Source organism: Lepidochelys kempii, chromosome 25 (genome assembly GCF_965140265.1).
Source record: "Lepidochelys kempii isolate rLepKem1 chromosome 25, rLepKem1.hap2, whole genome shotgun sequence".
NCBI classification, from domain to species: domain Eukaryota; kingdom Metazoa; phylum Chordata; order Testudines; family Cheloniidae; genus Lepidochelys; species Lepidochelys kempii.
The window spans coordinates 6392592-6411575 of record NC_133280.1 but is presented as its reverse complement, the minus strand read 5'-3'; the positions used below and the strand labels follow the sequence as shown (position 1 = coordinate 6411575).

The window sequence follows — 18984 nt, the reverse complement described above, 5'->3', positions numbered from 1 at the left end:
GTGGAACTCATTGCCAGGGGATGTTGTGAAGGGCAAACGAATAACTGAGTTCAAAAGAGAACTAGATAAAATCATGTAAGATAGATCTATCAATGGCTATTAGCCACGATGCACAGGGATGCAACCCCATGCTCTGGGTGTCCCTAGCCTCATTGCCAGAAGCTGGGACTGGATGACGGGATGGAGGACCTCCTGAGGTCCCTTCCAACCCTGATATTCTATGATCACTTGATTGCCTGTTCTCTTCATTCCCTCTGAAGCACCTGGCATTGGCCGCTGTCGGAAGACAGGATACTGGGCTAGACAGACCATTGGTCTAACCCTGCATGGCCTTTCTTATGTTCTTCTGAGTGTGGGACTCTGTTTCAGAGTTCATAGACATGCTTCCAGAGGACATTAGGCAGGAGTTCTTGTTGATGAGAAGAAATATGTAACGAGATCTTTGTTGCAGGCTGTGCTGGGTGCATTGGACTTTGTGGCTAGATCCGTGACTTCTGCAGTGGCAAGGCTGGCGTGCTCAGGCTTCCACAAGAGTCCAATAGACTTTACAAGACCTGCCCTTTGAAATGTCTTTGCTGTTTTCAGAGAAAACTGACTCTAAGCTCCATGGCTTGAAGGACTCTTTAAAGTCTTTGGGGCCGTACGCACCAGCCCCATCCAAAAAGCACTTTCACCTATAAACAGACTCACTGTTGCTCTGCTCCTGCTTCTCAGCAGGGCCTGCAGAGGAAGAAGAGCAGGGGTTATAGACCTAGACACCCCCTCCGTCTGTCTCTGCATCAGTGCCTGCTCCGTCTTGATGCCTAGTGGGTGCTAAACAGCTATTTGGATGGGATGCTCGAGGCTGTCCTGCCAGATTCCATTTTCCCTATATTTGCAAAACTGCTTTTCCCACTTCATCAGTGCTTGGCTCTGGATTACTTCAGACGGCTGGGTATTAAGATCTATGGAAGTAGAATATACAGTTCAGTTTGTTTCTGCTGCTCCCTCTCCCCATCCCTCTTCAGGAGCCACTCTCACAAGGAGCTCTTCTTCCAGCAGGTTCAACCTATCCTTTGGTCATAGAGGAGGTTCCCCAGAGGGAAGTGGTTCTAGTCCGAAAGCAGAGGGAGGTCTCAGATCAGTTTTGGACCTGCATCAGCTCAACAGATCTCTCAAAAAGAAAGTTTAGCTTGGTCACTCGGGCTTCCATTATCTCTCCCTGGATCCTGGTATGCTGTCCTCGATTGAAAAGACGCCTACTTTAATGTGGCAATTTATCAAGGTTACAAAGTGTTTTGGGTTTGTAACAAAGCAGTCCTGTGACCAGTTCACGGTGCTTCCTTTTGGCATGTCAGCAGCTCCCTGGGTTTTCACAAAATGTATGTCTGTGATAACTGTTTTCCTGATGAGGCTAGGAGTACAGGACTGCTCTTACCTGGGCAACTGGCTAGTCAGAGGCTGATCCGGGCTCAGGTACTGTCCAGCGTACATCTCATCCAGTCAACTTTTGAAGCTCTCGTCTGCCGATCAACTTCGACTAGTCTATGTAGACAGGTCTAAACAGCTTCGTTTGTCAGCCCAGCTGTTCATGGCCATAGCAGACAGAATGGAGAGTCTCAAGGTCTCCTTGCAAAGAATTTCATCTTGCATAACTTCCTGCCTTCGTGTGCGTTATGACGTGGCAGGCGTTTCCCTGGTGAGCACCACAGTATCGCAAGAGGCCTCTGCGGTGTTCCTTGCACAAGTCCCTATCCTGGCCATTTGTAGGGCGGCAACCTGGTCTTCAGTTTACACCTTTGCACCCCAGTGTGCCATCGCTCGGTACTGCAGAGACTCTGCTAAATTTCGACAAGCTATACTCCAGTCTGTGCGCATGAACTTGGATCCCTCCTCCTACTTTATGGCCAGTGAGTGGCCAAGAGGGGAATGCAATCATGCGAAGAAGAAGAAATGGTTACTAACAGTCTGTAACTCTTGTTTTTCAAGATGTGTTGAATGTTTCAATTCCACAGCTGCCCTACTGCCCCTTTGCCTTGGGGTTGTCCAGCAGGAAGGAACTGAGGGGGCTCAGGTGTGGCTGGGCCCTTTCCGCCAGCGCACAGTGGTGTGCAGCAGCAGAAAGCACTTGAGCTGTCCCAACGGGTACCACGGAGGGAAAAATTGATGGTGAGTGTGCATGGGGCACGCTCACGTGGGATGGACACGCGCAACACCTCTTGAGACCAACGCTTGCTGAAGGTTAGTAACCATAGGGACCGAATGGCTCGGCAGCAGTTCTGCAGAAAAGGACCTGGGGTGACAGTGGACGAGAAGCTGGATACGAGTCAGCAGTGTGCCCTTGTTGCCAAGAAGGCTAACGGCATTTTGGGATGTATAAGTAGAGGCATTGCCCGCAGATCAAGGGACGTGATCCTTCCCCTCCATTCGACATTGGTGAGGCCTCATCTGGAGTGCTGTGTCCAGTTTTGGGCCCCACACCACAAGAAGGATGTGGAAAAATTGGAAAGTGTCCAGCAGAGGGCAACAAAAATAATTAGGGTACTGGAACACGTGACTTTTATGAGGAGAGGCTGAGGGAACTGGGATTGTTTAGTTTGCAGAAGAGAAGAATGAGGGGGGATTTGATAGCTGCTTTCAACTACCTGAAAGGGGGTTCCAAAGAAGATGGAGCTCGGCTGTTCTCAGTGGTGGCAGATGACAGAACGAGGAGTAATGGTCTCAAGTTGCAGTGGGGGAGGTTTAGGTTGGATATTAGGAAAAACTTTTTCACTAGGAGGGTGGCGAAGCACTGGAATGGGTTACCTAGGGAGGTGGTGGAATCTCCTTCCTTTGAGGTTTTTAAGGTCAGGCTTGACAACCCTGGCTAGGATGATTTAGTTGGGGATTGGTCCTGCTTTGAGCAGGGGCTTGGACTAGATGACCTTCTGAGGTCCCTTCCAACCCTGATATTCTATGAAAGATTCCCTTAAAATGTGGTATAAACCAAAACAATGAGAGGGTGGGGTGATGTGGTGGCAATGCACAGATGGGCACTTGTTGGACTGAGCAGCGTTATCTGTGGTTTTACCACAATCAGTCCTGGCATTGTTCCAGAACAGTACCAGTAGACAGTTGGCTCATCACCTAGTCTGTTCTTTCAGTGCAATCACTTTGCAAAGTGCTCTAGGATCCATTTGGAAGAAGTGAGTTGGAATGGCACATTAATACCTGGCTCAGGAAAGTTGAACACTGCTTATCCTCTGGGGGTGGGTAGCTCAGCTTCAAATCAAACCATAGCAATCAAAAGAGCAATTGTACAAAAACGTATCTCCAGTTCCATTGCCAAAAGGACAGGAAGTACATAAGCTCCATCTGACCAGCGAAGAAAGCATTTGCATTGAAGGGTCTCTTACTGAGAACACTGTCCTCAGTCCCCCGTCTCCCCCCAGCTCCAGACTAGAGACCTAAGCAAGAATATCCCAGCTGAAATCAACTATCAAGTTGCAGTGTAAGGGGAGAGAAGGTATCAAAGATTGCTGGGATCCAAACCTGTGCGACTGTGTAGATCCATATCTGTATTTAAATTGGACCCAGAAATAACTGGAAACCAGTGCAGGCTACCTAGCACTGTGGAGTCTCATACGTCACTAAATCACCTAGTCCCAATGACCCCCGTTTTGTTCTGATTAAACAGTTCTTTGCGAGGCATATTCAATCTCGTCAAGTACTGTTTGTCCCTGTCTACGAGTTCACTCTAACTTGACTCTAACAAAAGGCCCCTTAAATCTGAGTATGGAAGGCATTGTGAGGGCTCCTCTTCAGAATCTTGTTCCCTGTCGTTTCCCTGTACTGACTTGTGTTGATGCGTTTGCATTTCAGTGTCGTTGTATTTTTCTAAAAGGTCTGACTGGTGGAGTCGGCAGACTTAACGCAGCTAACAAATCTGTACCAAAGAAGCCTGTGTAAAGCTACCTTATCTCTCTTCACCAGTCCAGAGAAGCGTTTCGATAATGAAGATCTCCGCTAATGGGCCTAATGTGCAACTCAGAGAGGAAATAACTAAATTAAATGCCAATCCCATCTTTTTTTTTTAAATAAGTTTACTTTTCTTATCCATCTTCCAGATCATCCACACAGACAGCAATACAGTACTGGGTCAAAATGACACTGGGTTCAGCTGTGATGGATCCTCCAGCACTTTCCGGGTCATGTTTAAAGAGCCTGTTGAGATTTTACCTAACGTCAGCTATACAGCCTGTGCGACACTAAAGGTACTGTAATGGGGCTCTAGCTGCAGTATGTGTATGGGAGGGAGAATTAATGGGTTTGCTGGTCTCGTGGGAAGTAACGTTGATCCTATTTTTAGACCTCCAGGGTCTCTTCCTGTTCTTTGAAATTTCGCACTTATTGTTTAGCTCCTTACCAGTAAGCAAGTGGCACGTCAGGGGTTAACATTCAGAGTTAGTTTTGTTTAGTAAATGTTTGCTAGGCAAGCTAACTGTGCTGGCTGCATTAGTGCTGAAATTGTGTTTTTCTGGCCAGTGTAGATAGTCTTGGTTTTGTGAATTTATTTATAGTTATGCGCATTCTACACTAAAGAAGCAATATCCGTACATACTGTCAAGAACCGATAACATCGTTATATGGGTTAAACGATGCAACAATGGCCCTGTATACACTAGAGTTCAAACGTAAAAGCAGTTTTTGAAATGGGAAAGGGGCCTTCATTCTACCTTAGATCTTATGAAAGGCTTGTTCAAAATCTTCCTGTAGCTACTTTCACCTTTAGTCTTTCTATTTAGTTTGTAAACTCTTCAAGGCAGGTGGCTTTTCATGTGTGTCTGCACAGCCCTTAGCATAGTGGGCCCCTGATCTTGGGTGGGGCTTCATGGTGTTACTGGAATACAGTTGTATGCAAGGTCTTTATTGTCTCAGTGCTAGGAATACTTAGGTGCAGCTAGTTTTCAACCTGAGAATCCTCTTTGCATGTGAGTATTTTTGTGTATGCGTACATACTGACAGAACACATGGGAAAGCCTCAAAAACTTGACTCTGGTCCTAACAGTGCCCCAATTCCCTGTGGGAACATAGAAATGTAAATCTAGCCATGTGCTTCAGATGAGACCAATTAAGCGTGGTCATAATGGGTCAGTAGTTGGATGGGTGATGAAAAATCCGGTATTGCATGAAATTATTTAATAGTGTGGACATTGACTAGTGTTTGAATACTGTTAATGGGCAACATGGCTCTTGGAGGTCTCTTTCAGATGAGAATACCAGGGTTGTGAGCATTTGTCATACAGCGCTTGGAACTTTTTACAAGACTACCTAATTCTGAGTTCTTTTCAACTGGAAGCCTATGGCAGAGGGGATGTACAGTAGTGCTACTCAAAGTGGTGGTCCATGGACCGGTGCCGGTCCGCGAGCCATCGGTTGCCAGTCTGCGCGCACACTGGGAAAAAAACCAAAAGTTGCCAGTCCCCCACATCAGATAGCTTGCGAAGCACTGCTGTACCCGAAGAAGTGACAAGACTTCACAATAGCGAGAGAGAGTAGGGGGAGGGAATGGAAGATATAAGAGAGGTTGAATACGGGGTACAGGACGGATAGTGGAGTTGATGGAAGGCAGGGAGAGAAAAGCTGGACGAGCACAAGTCCATGGGGCCGGATGTGCTGCATCTGAGAGCGCTAAAGGAGTTGACGGATGTTATTGCAGAGCCATTGGCCATTATCTTTGAAAACTCATGGCGATCGGGGGAGGTCCTAGATGACTGGAAAAAGGCTAATGTAGTGCCCATCTTAAAAAAGGGAAGGAGGAGGATCCTGAGAACTACAGGCCAGTCAGCCTCACCTCAGTCCCTGGAAAAATCATGGAGCAGGTCCTCAAGGAATCAATTGTGAAGCACTTAGAGGAGAGGAAAGTGATCAGGAACAGTCAGCATGGATTCACCAAGGGCAAGTCAGGTCTGACTAATCTAATTGCCTTCTATGATGAGATAACTGGCTCTGTGGATGAAGGGAAAGAGGTGGACATGTTGTTCCTTGACTTTAGCAAAGCTTTTGACACGGTCTCCCACAGTATTCTTGCCAGCAAGTTAAAGAAGTATGGGCTAGATGAATGGACTATAAGGTGGATAGAAAGTTGGCTAGATTGTCGGGCTCAACGGGTAGTGATCAATGGCTCCATGTCTAGCTGGCAGCCGGTATCAAGGGAGTGCCCCAGGGGTCAGTCCTCAGGCCGATTTTGTTCAATATCTTCATAAATGATCTGGAGGATGGTGTGGATTCCACTCTGAGCAAGTTTGCAGATGACACTAAACTGGGAGGAGAGGTAGATAGGTTACAGAGGGACCTAGACAAATTAGAGGATTGGGCCAAAAGAAATCTGATCAGGTTCAACAAGGACAAGTACAGAGTCCTGCACTTAGGACGGAAGAATCCCATGCACCGCTACAGACTAGGAACCGAATGGCTCAGCAGCAGTTTGCAGAAAAGGACTTAGGGGTGACAGTGGATGAGAAGCTGGATATGAGTCAACAGTGTGCCCTTGTTGCCAAGAAGGCCAATGGCATTTTGGGATGTATAAGTAGGGGCATAGCGAGCAGATCGAGGGACATGATCGTTCCCCTCTATTCGACATTGGTGAGGCCTCATCTGGAGTACTGTGTCCAGTTTTGGGCCCCACACTACAAGAAGGATGTGGATAAATTGGAGAGCGTCCAGTGGAGGGCAACAAAAGTGATTAGGGGACTGGAACACATGACTTATGAGGAGAGGCTGAGGGAACTGGGATTGTTTAGTCTGCAGAAGAGAAGAATGAGGGGGGATTTGATAGCTGCTTTCAACTACCTGAAAGGGAGTTCCGAAGAGGATGGATCTAGACTGTTCTCAAGGGTAGCAGATGACAGAACAAGGAGTAATGGTCTCAAGTTGCAGTGGGGGAGGTTTAGGTTGGATATTAGGAAAAACTTTTTCACTAGGAGGGTGGTGAAGCACTGGAATGCGTTACCTAGGGAGGTGGTGGAATCTCCTTCCTTAGAAATTTTTAAGGTCAGGCTTGACAAAGCCCTGGCTGGGGTGATTTAGTTGGGGATCGGTCCTGCTTTGAGCCGGGGGTTGGACTAGATGACCTTCTGGGGTCCCTTCCAACCCTGAGATTCTCTGATTCTATGACGGGGGGGGGGGGTTGGGTGCAAAGAAGTAATGAATAAAATGAGTAGCTGCCCAGTGAGTGTGTGAATTAGCGGTGGAGGTCTGTGCTTGGCTTTTTTTGAGCCTTCCCCTTGGAAAAGGAAAACCATCTCCGAAGCAAGTCAGCGTCAAAACCTTGGACTGCAGAAAATAGCTGCTTGCTGTTGGTGTCTTAAAATATTTGAGATTTAGTAGCAGTGAGTTGCCGAGCGTCCTCAGCCCTGAGCACTTCGCAGAGCTGTAGGGATGCTCGTCACCCGGCAAGATCAGACCCTGAGTTCGTGACGGAGCTGCTGTAAGCAGCCTGGTTTCGCTCTGGCCTGGCTGTATTCCCTCTTACTAACGGGCTTGCCCCCTATTTTCTGTCACTAATGCAGGGTCCAGATTCTCACTACGGAACCAAAGGACTGCGTAAAGTGATCCATGAATCACCAACAACAGGAGCCAAAACATGCTTTACGTTCTGTTATGCGGCTGGGAATAACAACGGCACGTCTGTGGAGGATGGACAGATCCCAGAGATTATCTTCTATACATAGTGCAGCTGTTGGAATCAGATGTGTTGGAGGAACTTTTGTCTCCCCTTCTCCCTCTCTCCCACGCCCTTCCAAACAAAATCTCTGGCTGAATTCAGCCATGCCAGTGGGAGCCACGCTAGCCAAAGGTCTCAGTAAAATAATTGTAAAGCTCATGTTTTGCCTTGTGCTAGTGAAGCTGCTGCTGCTGCCACCCCCATGTACAGACTAACTGGTTTATCGGTGTCATTTATAGGTTGCCTGTGGCTAGTAACTCTTCATTTTACTGATAACCCTCTCTGATTTCATGGGTTTTTTATTGTCATGAATGTAGATGCTTTTACATCAGTTGGAAGCATGGAAACAAGTGGCTCTGATTGTGGTTAAATTCTCCACTAGGTGACAATCCTGCAAAAAGAAAATTCATATTGAGGATCATATTGACTTTTTCTTCCTCTGCCCTACTTGGGATTGGGATGAGAGGGTTTGCCAGGTCGATTCAGCTGTGCTGCCAAAATGGGGAGGTTTCTCTGAGAGAGGTTTCACTAAAACGTGCCTGCCATACTGCCAGGCTGTACATACCTTTGCTCTTTTCAGAAAATTAAGGAAACGGGTGTTAATGGAGGTTTTCCTATTTCAGCACTACGTATTGTGGGAGACCTCAGAACGGCCTCCCAGCTCCAGGAGAGAACTTCTGCAGAGATCAACCAGAGTTTTACATGGGCATTTTTGCTAATTTGAGACAATCCTTTAAGTTGGACAGTTAGTACAACCCCACGGAAACGCCCTGGGGCTAGATGACCCTGTACGTAGGTGGAGAGGCCCAGTAGATCAGCACTTAGCAGAGCACCTTTGCTACCTACATGCAGGCTCCCCTGCTTTGGCCTGGGGGTGCTTTTGCAGTTTTGTCTGTATGCTATTTAAACAAATGGGGGATGTTAAATATCCCCTGTGCAGCGTTTAGCAGCAGGGAATCCATACTGGTAGCTGCCACGCTAACTGAATCCCTTCCACTTCGAGGTAGCAGTTGTCGGTGGCTGCTTCTACCTGACAATGTGCCTCGCTTGGCTCCAGTGTAAAGTATATGGCTGCGGTCTTCAGGCAAGTTGCAGCATGGCTCTTCTACTGTCTTGTTTTCTTTGCTTCACTAACTGTTCATACTGGGTCAGAGCTCTGCTGCCAAAGAGGAAGGGGGTTTGGTGTTCAAGTGTCACTTCTTTAACCATCAGCAGATGGAGTGGGATTCATGAAACAGAATAGAAAACGACTGAAGAGTTTCTGCTTGTCCATGCACATTTGTCTGTCCCCTCACAGCTAGAGCCTGTTCAGTGGGTGTTTGGACAGACTGTCTCAGCATGACGCTCTTACTGGAGACTCCTGGTTGACTTAAACAAAAGCTTTAACACCAGACATCGATGGGGGTGCTTTGATGGCAAAAGAGCCTCCTCCTCTCCCCTTATCTCTGTTCAAAACTGGTTGCCTCTCGCCATAAACAGATGCGATTTCAGCTGAGCATGATGCTGCTTTGATGGGAAGTAGCTGTGTGACTTTGTTTTGTAACTGCCTGAATGGTCCCACCCTTGCCCTGACTAGCGAAGACTAAAGGGATTTTTACTTCCCAGCAGCCTGCCGAGGAGGAGGGTATTTGAAATAAAGGCTGCCTTCGTAAGCATGGGTGGCCAAACCATTCAGAGGTGTTGGTGTGGAATTAATTAGTGCATGATTGTGTTGTCTCTGATAAGTTGAGGTTCATTAAAAAGTCTTTGTGTGTGTGTCTCTCTCTCTCTCCACTGCTCCAGACATGGTCTTATGACAGGGCTCCCTTGTTGCATTTGTGATAGCAGTCCCTGAGCAAAGCATTACATGCTGGTCATCCTCTACTGCAATGGATGATTTGGTGCCTGTTGCCAGTTGGGAAATAGTATCCCATTCTGATACCACCACATCCCCCGGGCATGCCAGAGTAACCGGGTCTAGGTTCTGTGGCTGGCTGGCTGGGTAACTTTCCACCAGCCAGACAGCAAAAATAAAGATCAGGAATTAATGTCACCCAGAAATAATCCGTGTAGGTGTTAGATACTGTTGTCAGTGTGTTCTGTTCTTTAGGAAGACATTGTGAGATGTATATTGTGATCCTGCTTGAGAGTAGGCAGTTTTTAAAATACGGCCAGTACTGAAAATGGTGGGTCCACTACTCAAGTTATTGAACCTGATTCTGTGCAATGCAAACATATTCTGAAATGGATTAACAGAATGGAGATGCTCCTTCCTCCAAGAGGGAAACTGCCTTCTGTTGGAATGTACATAGCTGACCTGCCTGCTTTTGTGCTCCCGTTTTTCCCCTCTTCTTGTCAAAGGTTGTGGGAATACGTCCATCAGGGTTCAGGGCTTCTTTGCCCATTTTATTACTTTCGGTGTAACCTCTTTGCTGTGGATATAGCACTCCCTGAGCATTTCTGTATAAAGTGGTAATAGCAGAAATGATTGGACCCTGGAAGAAACAAATCTGCACACTGGTCCATGAAAATAGCAGGACACGTAAGGCATTTAGCCTCAAGATGTGGTTGAGGTGTAGACCTACCTGGTGGCTTTTTCCTTTTAAGGCTTATGTTTTTAATACTCCCTCCTTGCAGTCTTGCTTTCAAGCCACAAGGCAGGTAGGTCGCTTTAGACTATCCTGCTGAAAAATGTTTTAAAAAGAAAAATTAAACTCTGAATAACATCTGAGCAATTTTTGTTCTTAGGGCTTTATGCGGTTTGAGGCGATTTTGTCTTTTGTAGATTCATTGTGGAACATGCCTGTCTCCAAAGTATAAGAAGTTTCTATTGTATCATGTCACCTCAAACAGAGCTGGCAACGTCTAGACTCTAGTGCTATATTAATGAATGTATCAAATGCTCATTCAGTGTTCACGCTCTCTGCTTTTTGCCAGCTTTGTGATTTTTGTAAATAGGAAATCAATAAAGACATTGAGATTGTCTTTAATACAAAGTTTCATGAGTGGAAGAGAGCAGCTAGCAAAACAGAACCTGGCAACTTCCAGGAGTCTGTCTTCAACCAGTGTGGGAAGAGAACTGAGGTAGCTGATGCTGGCAGGGTCCTTAATTTATTTTCCCTGGGTGCTCTAAATGGCTGTGTAAATTGCTGTAAAAGTTCAACCCTTGGAGCAATGTACAAGTATATTTTCCTTTGTTCCCCTGGACATTCTGTCTTGAAAAGTGTTCAGTGGAAGAAGTTAATGCAGGGAGGTGGTGGTCTGAGAAATATGTGGGTATATACAAGAGAGAGAAAGTGAGTTGCCTTAAGTTTTCCTTTCCACCTCCCCCTCGTCTCTTTTATTTAAACCCAAGAAGGTAATGATGAAGCAGCAGCTAAACGGTCTTCAATTCCTCTCTTCAAACTATTTGACTAAAGCCAGGTTTTATTACTGGCTCTGCCATGAACCCAGAGGGGAGGAAACAGGGCCCCCCCAAGGGATGGGGGTGGGGGGGGGGAAGGGAGAAGAGAAGCCAGTGTTGGGCAGGCCTAGCTGAATAAACAAAAGGCAGCTGTAAGTGTCTCTCTTCTGGACACACCAATCCTGTAGTGAGCAGGTTTTGTTTAAGGGAATTGTATGCTCCAGGTGAGTGTGCCCAGCCCTGGACTGTTAGTGGAGGGCTTTACCTAATCAAAGCACTGTGCAGCCATCTCTTCCCTCCAGGCCTGGGAGGCAGCTGACAAAGGCAGACTGACTTCTCCATGCTCATAAGCCTATTCAGAGCAGTAGTCAGCTTAGACCTCCTTGATTCATTCCTCCAGCATCCACAGCTGGGCAAGACCAGTCAAACCCCAGCACCAGCCTGGGCTGTCACTGATCAGCCTTAATGCCCTCGCAATCACTCAGTCCGAGCTGGTTTGAGTCTGACTGCAGACGTCCCTGCCACATCTATTTAGACCAGGCTACTCAGACCTCAGTGGTTCAAGAGCCAAAACTAGCAATCAAAAGAGCTCCTGCACTGTGAGTGAAGGGCTTCATTTACTACAGTAAATTCTATATACTCATAGTTAAACAGTATGAGGGGAAATATTTAGTTTATATATTCTCACAGCAAATAAATTTAACAGTGCACATGGATAACTTAATTGGGTAATAATTAAAGCAGTGTTTTAATAGGTGCTGCCACCAGCAGCGTGTGACACAAAAGAACCCCTTGCAGGCCTGAGCCCAGGCTGTGTATCCCTGAGCCCAGGATGGGTCCCACAAAGGTGCAGCAAATGCCCCACCTGACCATCAATGCTAGTGCCTGTTTACACAACTGTCTAATCAAGGAATTACTCCTGCCACAGTGAGATGAGATAGCAGCATCCCTGGAACACCCCCCTGGCCTTTCCTTAAAGCTAGCCTATCCCCACCTTGGGCTTGTATTCCTTACGCTAGACTGACTAAAACTCCCCACTCAGTCTGTATGTAAAATGCCCTTGTGTCTGTCCAGTGGGGATAATGTAAATCAGCTGCCATGACTAGCATCTCCCAGCAAGCCCCTGTCTGAGCTGGGCAATCACCCACCTCTTGGCCTGCTCTTTCACTCATGCCCCATCCCTGCCATTGCTTCACATGGAGGAGGAGGCATTATTGTCAAAGGCAACTCAGCACCCTGAACTCCCCCTCCCCCTGCAGCTCATGCTCTAAATTCATACTTTGCTCTGCTCTTGTCAGTCCTGCAGGGGCTGGTCTGCCTCCAGCTGGTAGATGTATGAGAACAGTACACCCAGGGCTTGGGGTGTTCGGCTAAGCCTCGATGCAAATTTCTATATGCTGGTTCAATCTGTTAATGGTCCCACAGGCCATCGCCTTCTCACAGCATCACCCCAAAATAAATCCTGATGGAAACTGGGGGGGTTGGATTTTTTTTTTATTTTTTTTTTTAAAAAAGCCCCTAAATTCTGTGGCTTCCAGGACGCAGCAGAGAAATGTAAATACCAGGTCTGTATGCTTTTATTTAAAGCCATAACTAAACTTGCACTGGAACCACTGCCCTTCTGCTTTGGAGCTACACAAATACAGACCATAGACCATGTGAGTACAGTGTCCCACTGCTCCCTCCAGCTCAGCCAGCCTTAGGGCCTGACCATTCCCTGGGGCAGGAAGAGAGTCAGAAGACAGAGTTGGGCAAAGGCCCTGGCCTCTTTCCCTTTTATTTCCTCGTAAGCCTGCAGGAGGTTTGTCTGAAAAGACAGATGGCAAATGGCAGTCCAAGTACGCACATGCACCCACTCACATACATACTTTTATTTTACACCTTCGGGGACTGGAAGAACAGTTCCAGTGAAGATTTAAGGCGGTTTCATTTGCATTGTTTGGGAAACAAGGTCAAACATTGCACATAACTAAATACCATACAAAGGTCCTGATTTGGTGGAATTCATTGAGTTGTCAAGAACCAAGCGCTCTCTAGCAGCTGGCTGTGCACTCCTTGTGTAGCTCCCGGTGCAGCTGTCCCTCCCCACCACCTTGGTTCTCTTGAGCACGACAGAGGCACTGCTGTTGAAGTAAAACTGCAGACAAGAATACGAGGCTGCGTCTGATTCACAGTCCCTAGGATCTTTAAAGGGGCACCGACCTTACAGCTTAGGGTGGATGCTGGGGAAGGAGGAAGCCACTTGAACTAGCTTAAGCCTGTTTTTAGGCATTCAGGGCTGATTTAAATGAAAGGAATTTGGCTGGAAGAGAGACAAAGCCGCTGTACTCCAGCAGGAATGGGAGAGAAATGGGCCAGGCTCCCCCTGCCTGTGGGCCCTAGTCCCCTCCCCTACAGCCATATATTCCTACCCCCAGCCGCCCACGTGCTGCAGCAACAGGATAGAGTAGCCCGTATGGCTCGCTGGTGAATCAGCCCAGGACCCCATTCCGAGGGCCTCTGCAGAAGAGTAAAGCAGGACGTACCTAGCACAAGTGGCGTTTGAGGACTTCCCACACGCTCCCCCTTTGCGCCTGCAAAGGATGGCAGTGTTTATTTCAGACAAAGGCTTTGATCCTCCTCCTGCACAACCTCAGAGCAGCTTCCAGCTCCTACAGCTCAAACATTACAAGTGTCATAATTACACAGAAAATAAAAAAAAACCCACATGCTACTCCCCCCCCCCCCCGCCCTGTAAAAAAACAACCCTAAAGTCAAATTTTGTTGCCGTGGTAAATACGCACAACCGAACACACATTCTCAGTCGTTTCACACTGAATTAAGGTTGGCTGTTGTGCCCCTTGTGGCTGTTTAAAGGTTTGTGTGTGTGTGTGTGTGTTTAAAAAAAAACCCCACAACTAGGAACTGCCACATGTGATCAGCTAAGGAGTAAGCACATGGGCCTCTGATTGTTGGATGAGCTGAGTGGGCCAGCCTAGGGCTCCAGCCCCATGACTGTACTGGCAAGCAGGCAGGGAGGGTTTCAACCTTCATAAGGTTCGCTCCAGCCCTTCCAGAAAGGAGAGTCAGTGGACAAACAGAATGGCCTAGCTGGGTCTATCCTAGTGGGGGTTGCTATTTCCCAGCAAGCTACAAATCTGATTCACTCCATGCTGCCCCTTTTGAGTGGGACATGGAACCCCAGGGAGTTTTAACCATTCCTCCCCAACTGGCCTCTCATCCTCCCCTTCTTCCCCCAGGGAACATGCACACTGCTTCCTTACTGCACTGGCTTGGTTTTGGTTCATTTAGGAGGCTCTTGGTCCTCCCGGGAGGTCCCTGCTGATCAGAATGTCAGTTGTGGGGAGATTCACTGGGTTGGGGGCTTGGACAACAGGAAAGTCTTTTTTAAAAAAAAGTCCAGTTAAGCAACTTCACATAAAACGAGGACACTGAACTCTCATGCCAGGAGTATAAGCAGGACTCAGCTATCCCCTGTGCTTAATAAAAACATCCTAAGCTGTCCTGTGCACCAGGAAGCAGTCCCCACCCCAAGGCTCATTGCAGGGACCATTAAGACATCCTTTTTCTACCTTGCTCTTCAACATCAAGTTTCCCTTTGGTCTTGGCCAGGTGCCCCCAAAATAGGCTGCCCATTTCAAATGGCTGAGGGCGTGGCTTCAGGGTTCTGATAAGCTCCCAACCATTCCTGAGACCCTAAATTTGGCTTCCCCCCCCACCTGCTTTCCCCTGTTAATTACTAAACTGTTAATTTCAAGACCAAACATCGCTTGTATTGCTAGCAAAAGTGCATCGTAAAACGAAAGTGTAAACGAGTCCCTCCTCCACGCATCACCGTACCAGAGACTCGGCTAACACAGCGATCAATCGCCACCACAAGGAAAGAGTTTTAACCAAATGGCGGAAGGGGAGCTTACAGGGAAAACACAATCTTTAAAAGAAAAGCAGAATTTCGTAACACTAAAAAGAGGAAGGTCAAAGACTGACAACTCAGCACTCTGCACCGAGACTTAAATTAACTTCAGAGACAAAGAAGCGACAGGGAAAAAAAAAATTCTCCATAGCCCACCGCTCTTGAAATTGTCTTCGGTTTCTTCTATGCCAGCAATGTTTTTCGAGTCTGTAGAGTTGATCCCCGTTTTCAAACTAGTTAATAGAATCAAAAGAAATTCACGTCGTGGGTTTGGTTGGTTGGTTTCCTTTTTTAAATAGCTTAATGCTCTCCGTGGACTGCACGATAGACGGGTGTGGGAACGTCGGCAAAGTCTGACTTGGTTTGAGTAAACGATCATTGGGTGGATGTGGTGGTGGTGGAGGAAAAGTAAAGCAGTTTGGGAACTTCCCTCCCCCCCTCCCCATCCACACGTGGTGCCAGGCGGTGAAGTCATCACGGCTCTTCCCCCACCCCCATCAAAATCAGAGGGAGGGAAGGCCTTGCAGATCTGATCAGGAATCTAGACCCATCCATAGCCAGAGTTAGAGGCGATACTGCACAAACTGATCCGTGCTGTCCCTGGCAGATCACTTGTGGCGCTGGATGGTTTTTCTCTTCCTCCTCTTGAAGAAACAGCAGCATCTGTGGAGACAGGCAGACTGTCATGCCCCTAGACTGCACTTGTCCTCTCTAAGGCCAACAGCAGGTTCCTCCCGATTCCAGAAGGGATTGGACATTGCAAGGGGGAATGAGAATATCTGGAATCGTGGCAGTTCATGACAACATGGTTTTTTGGTTTTTGGTTTTGTTTTTTTTTTGGGGGGCGGGGTGGCCTTAAGCTGATCTCTATTAGCGACCAGGAGGTGGCCTGTGTGGGGGCAGATTCTCCCACATCTGCTGCTGGGAGGTTCCGACACCTTGCCTCCAAAGCAGCTGGTGCTGGCCACTATCAGAGAGGGGATATTGGACGAGATGGACCATGAGTCTGAACTCATCTGGCAAGCCTCACACTTCTAAAGACCAGCGAGAAGTGGGTTTGGGTCCCATCTCTCTCTCGTTCCCTGGTCACTGAAAAGCCCAGACCTCAAGTCACTGGACGCTGGGGGTGGGGACAGTGTTTTTCACAGGAGTTAGGGGGGCACGAGTGAGATCGCGACCCTTCGGAAACAGACGCGTGCTCAGGCAGATGAAGATGCAATGCTGGTCAGCGCGAGAGCCCACGATCCCGCCCATGGCTGCAGCGCCCAGGCTGGGGTTTAGGGGAGAGCCTGCGTGGCCACGCAGCCTGCGTTCCTGGGAACTAGAATGAACCCCAGGGTCTGTCTCTGGCCAGGAACCTCAGCCCAGCATCCCCGGCAGATTTAAAATAGACAAATCCTGGCTCTTGGGAGACACCACGTGGTGACATTAGGCAGAGCAGGCTGCGAGCTAGAGAGAACGGCAGGGTGTGTCCGCGTCCAGCCGCCTCGGTACGGAATCCCCTGTCGATTCATTACAACTCAGTCCCCTCGATCCTCTACACAGGGGAGAAGGATACAACTGCTGCAGCCAAACACAGCAGCAAATAAACCCCAACAACCCATCCAGTGTGGCCAGTGCAGCAGCTGCCAACCCCCCACCCCCCCACCCAAAAAAAGCAAACGGCAGGCGCAGCCGGGTCCTTACTTTGTATCATCCGCTACCTCCACCTCAGCGGGCGCTGTGATCGGGGCATTCGAATGTCCCGCGGTCGGGTCGTCTGTGTTCAGTTCTCCGTTGGTGGAACTCATCACCTGGGAGGAAAAGTTGGACAGTCAGAGACTGGAGAGCCGAGAGCCTGTTCATTGGCCCTGCCCTGTCTGACACTGAATCCCTGCATGGAGTAGGGAAACAGGTACAGCCCAACAATGCCCAAACTGCCTTCCCCACAGGGCGCATTATATACGGCAGGGGGCAGGTCAAAGCAGCACCCCTGTAGAGAAACTGCCACAATGTAAGAGAGCCAAGTTTCCTTCCGAGCATCCGGCCTGGGAGGCGACCTAGAGCTACCAGCGGTTGGGGGGAGGGACATGCCAGTACCTGGGACTGCTTTGCCTGGGGTGGCAGCACTGCTGAATCATACCTGCCCCTGGCCAAGCTGGCAACGAGTGCCATAGGTGCTGGACTAGCTAGAGGGGCCGGGCCTCAGCCTCCCAGCACTCTGCCATTGAGCGAGCTTGCATCGCTTGCGGAGAGGAACGCCCTCCTGTCTCCTTGCAGCAGAGGAGGGGTTTTCAGGAAGGCTATTCGGCAGGGCCTGCCACACAACACGCCTGGGAAGGGCCCAGATTTCATTTTTGTAGCACGTTTTCAAACCCGGCTCTTCCTATGTGATCTGACCCAAAATCTGCTAGCCTCAGAAACTGCCTCCCAATGGCAACCCAGCGAGCCGGGCAGCGCTTCACTCCATGGCCATTCACATCCCAGAGAACGACCAGGCCAGTGGGGCAGCAGTGCACCAAGGTGGTGGTCATGGTGGTGAGGGGGGTTCTGTTCTGCTCCCAGTACCGGTTTTGTTCCTGAGCAGTAAAAACAAGTAGGGGAAGGCTAAAGCTCCTGGGCCCGCCCTGAGGTTTGAGCTATTCACATGCTCTGGATGCCCACTAACTTCCACTGTCCCAGACACGTTGGCCCGCCTTGGACCCTCGCCCTAGCGCTGTATCCTGTGCTCACACGCCGTTGGTGACCATCCTCAGTGCCGGCCCTTCCCCTTGCAGCCGCTGACGCCGGCTCACGCAGCAGACAGAACAGAGCAGTGCCACCAACGGCTGCCATGCACCAGGGCCAAGCCCCTCGCCCGCTGGCAGGTCCTGCGACCTCACCACACACCGCTACCAAAAGGAAACCGGCAGCTGCTTCCCAGCAGCTACAATCTCTAGGGAGCCACCGTCCCTGGGCGGGGATCGCTTCCGGTTTCGCTGCCCGTGCTCCTGGGAGACGGAATCGAAGTGGCAAGAGGAGGGGACGGGCCAGCACTGCAGTCCCTGAGCAACTCTGTTTGATCCCCTCCTCCCCTCTTCACACTGCCCTCTGGGCAAGGCCAAGTTACCTGGCTGATGTCCAGGCCTAGTACTTGAACTCGGCAGTCCCCACCTTGCCCAGCACTCGGGGAAGCAGCACTATGCAAGCTCACGCCCAGCCGCAGTGACACAGGCTGCGCCTTCAGGGCAGCGCCGTACGGTCGGGTCAGCGGCCAGGCCACACGTGAACAGCGCAGAGCGGCCGCCACATTGCGCCAGCCTCCACCCCCACTGGGGCCAGCCCCCTGGTGTTAGCAGCACCCCCACATTGGAGCTATAACTCCAGTTAACTGCGGTGAAGAGAAACCCCGAGACTAGAGAGCACGCTGAGGGGGGAGAGCACGTTTCTAGCGGCCATTGCCACAGGAAGCAGAGCTGTGCAGCGAGAACGGCGGGGGATAGTCTGGGTGTCCCTTGCCCACTCACGAAGGCCAGTGGTAGGAGCAGGAGCCAGGGAGAACACACACGACTCAAAGCTCTGCTTGGGAGAGTTAGGCAAGCTTTGCCCCAGGAGCCCCGTGGCAGGGGAACAAATCAAGTGAGGAGAGACAGACAAGCACAGGGACTAGTGAGGAACGAGGACAGTTGTGGGAAGAGTTATATGGAACGAGGGTGAAATTCACCGAGGCCCAGCACACAGTCCAGGGCCCAGCTAAGCCCGTGAATTTCTCCCTTTCACCACGAGACACACGAAGCAGAGGTGCCCCTGTTTGTGGCAGGGGGATTCTTGACCCTAGCGGAGACGTGCTTCAACACACACCCAGGACCATCTGCAAGGGGCTGGGGTCACAGAAAGCAGGAGAGGACGACGACTATGGGGCAGGATTAAGCACTGCCTGCAGATCTGAGAGCGGACATGGTTTCAAGCTCAGCTGATGCTGGAAGTGGAAGAGGGGAGACAGAGGAGCGGAGGGGTGAACCTGAGCACCAGAAAGGGAAGGAGAAC

The 18984-nt window shown here is 49.4% G+C and overlaps 2 protein-coding genes across 10 annotated transcripts in view; one reads left to right on the top strand and one right to left on the bottom strand.

The window, feature by feature from the left end:
• Window positions 1–13792, top strand: part of BTBD2 (BTB domain containing 2) — a 46251-nt gene extending 32459 nt beyond the window's left edge. For 3 of the 5 annotated variants that reach the window (XM_073323835.1, XM_073323837.1, XM_073323834.1), the window contains 2 exons: window positions 4086–4232; window positions 7530–13792. In XM_073323835.1, the coding sequence (XP_073179936.1) occupies window positions 4086–4232; window positions 7530–7691 (309 nt within the window). In that variant the 3' untranslated portion in view covers window positions 7692–13792. The remainder of the gene's footprint in view (window positions 1–4085; window positions 4233–7529) is intronic. The other 2 variants (XM_073323838.1, XM_073323836.1) reach the window with 2 other exon arrangements.
• CSNK1G2 (casein kinase 1 gamma 2) overlaps window positions 12630–18984 on the bottom strand; it is a 92314-nt gene continuing 85959 nt past the window's right edge. For all 5 annotated transcript variants that reach the window (XM_073323841.1, XM_073323839.1, XM_073323840.1 and 2 more), the window contains 2 exons: window positions 16666–16772; window positions 12630–15642 (listed from right to left, as the gene is read on the bottom strand). In XM_073323841.1, coding sequence (XP_073179942.1) covers window positions 15588–15642; window positions 16666–16772 — 162 coding nt within the window. In that variant the 3' untranslated portion in view covers window positions 12630–15587. The remainder of the gene's footprint in view (window positions 15643–16665; window positions 16773–18984) is intronic.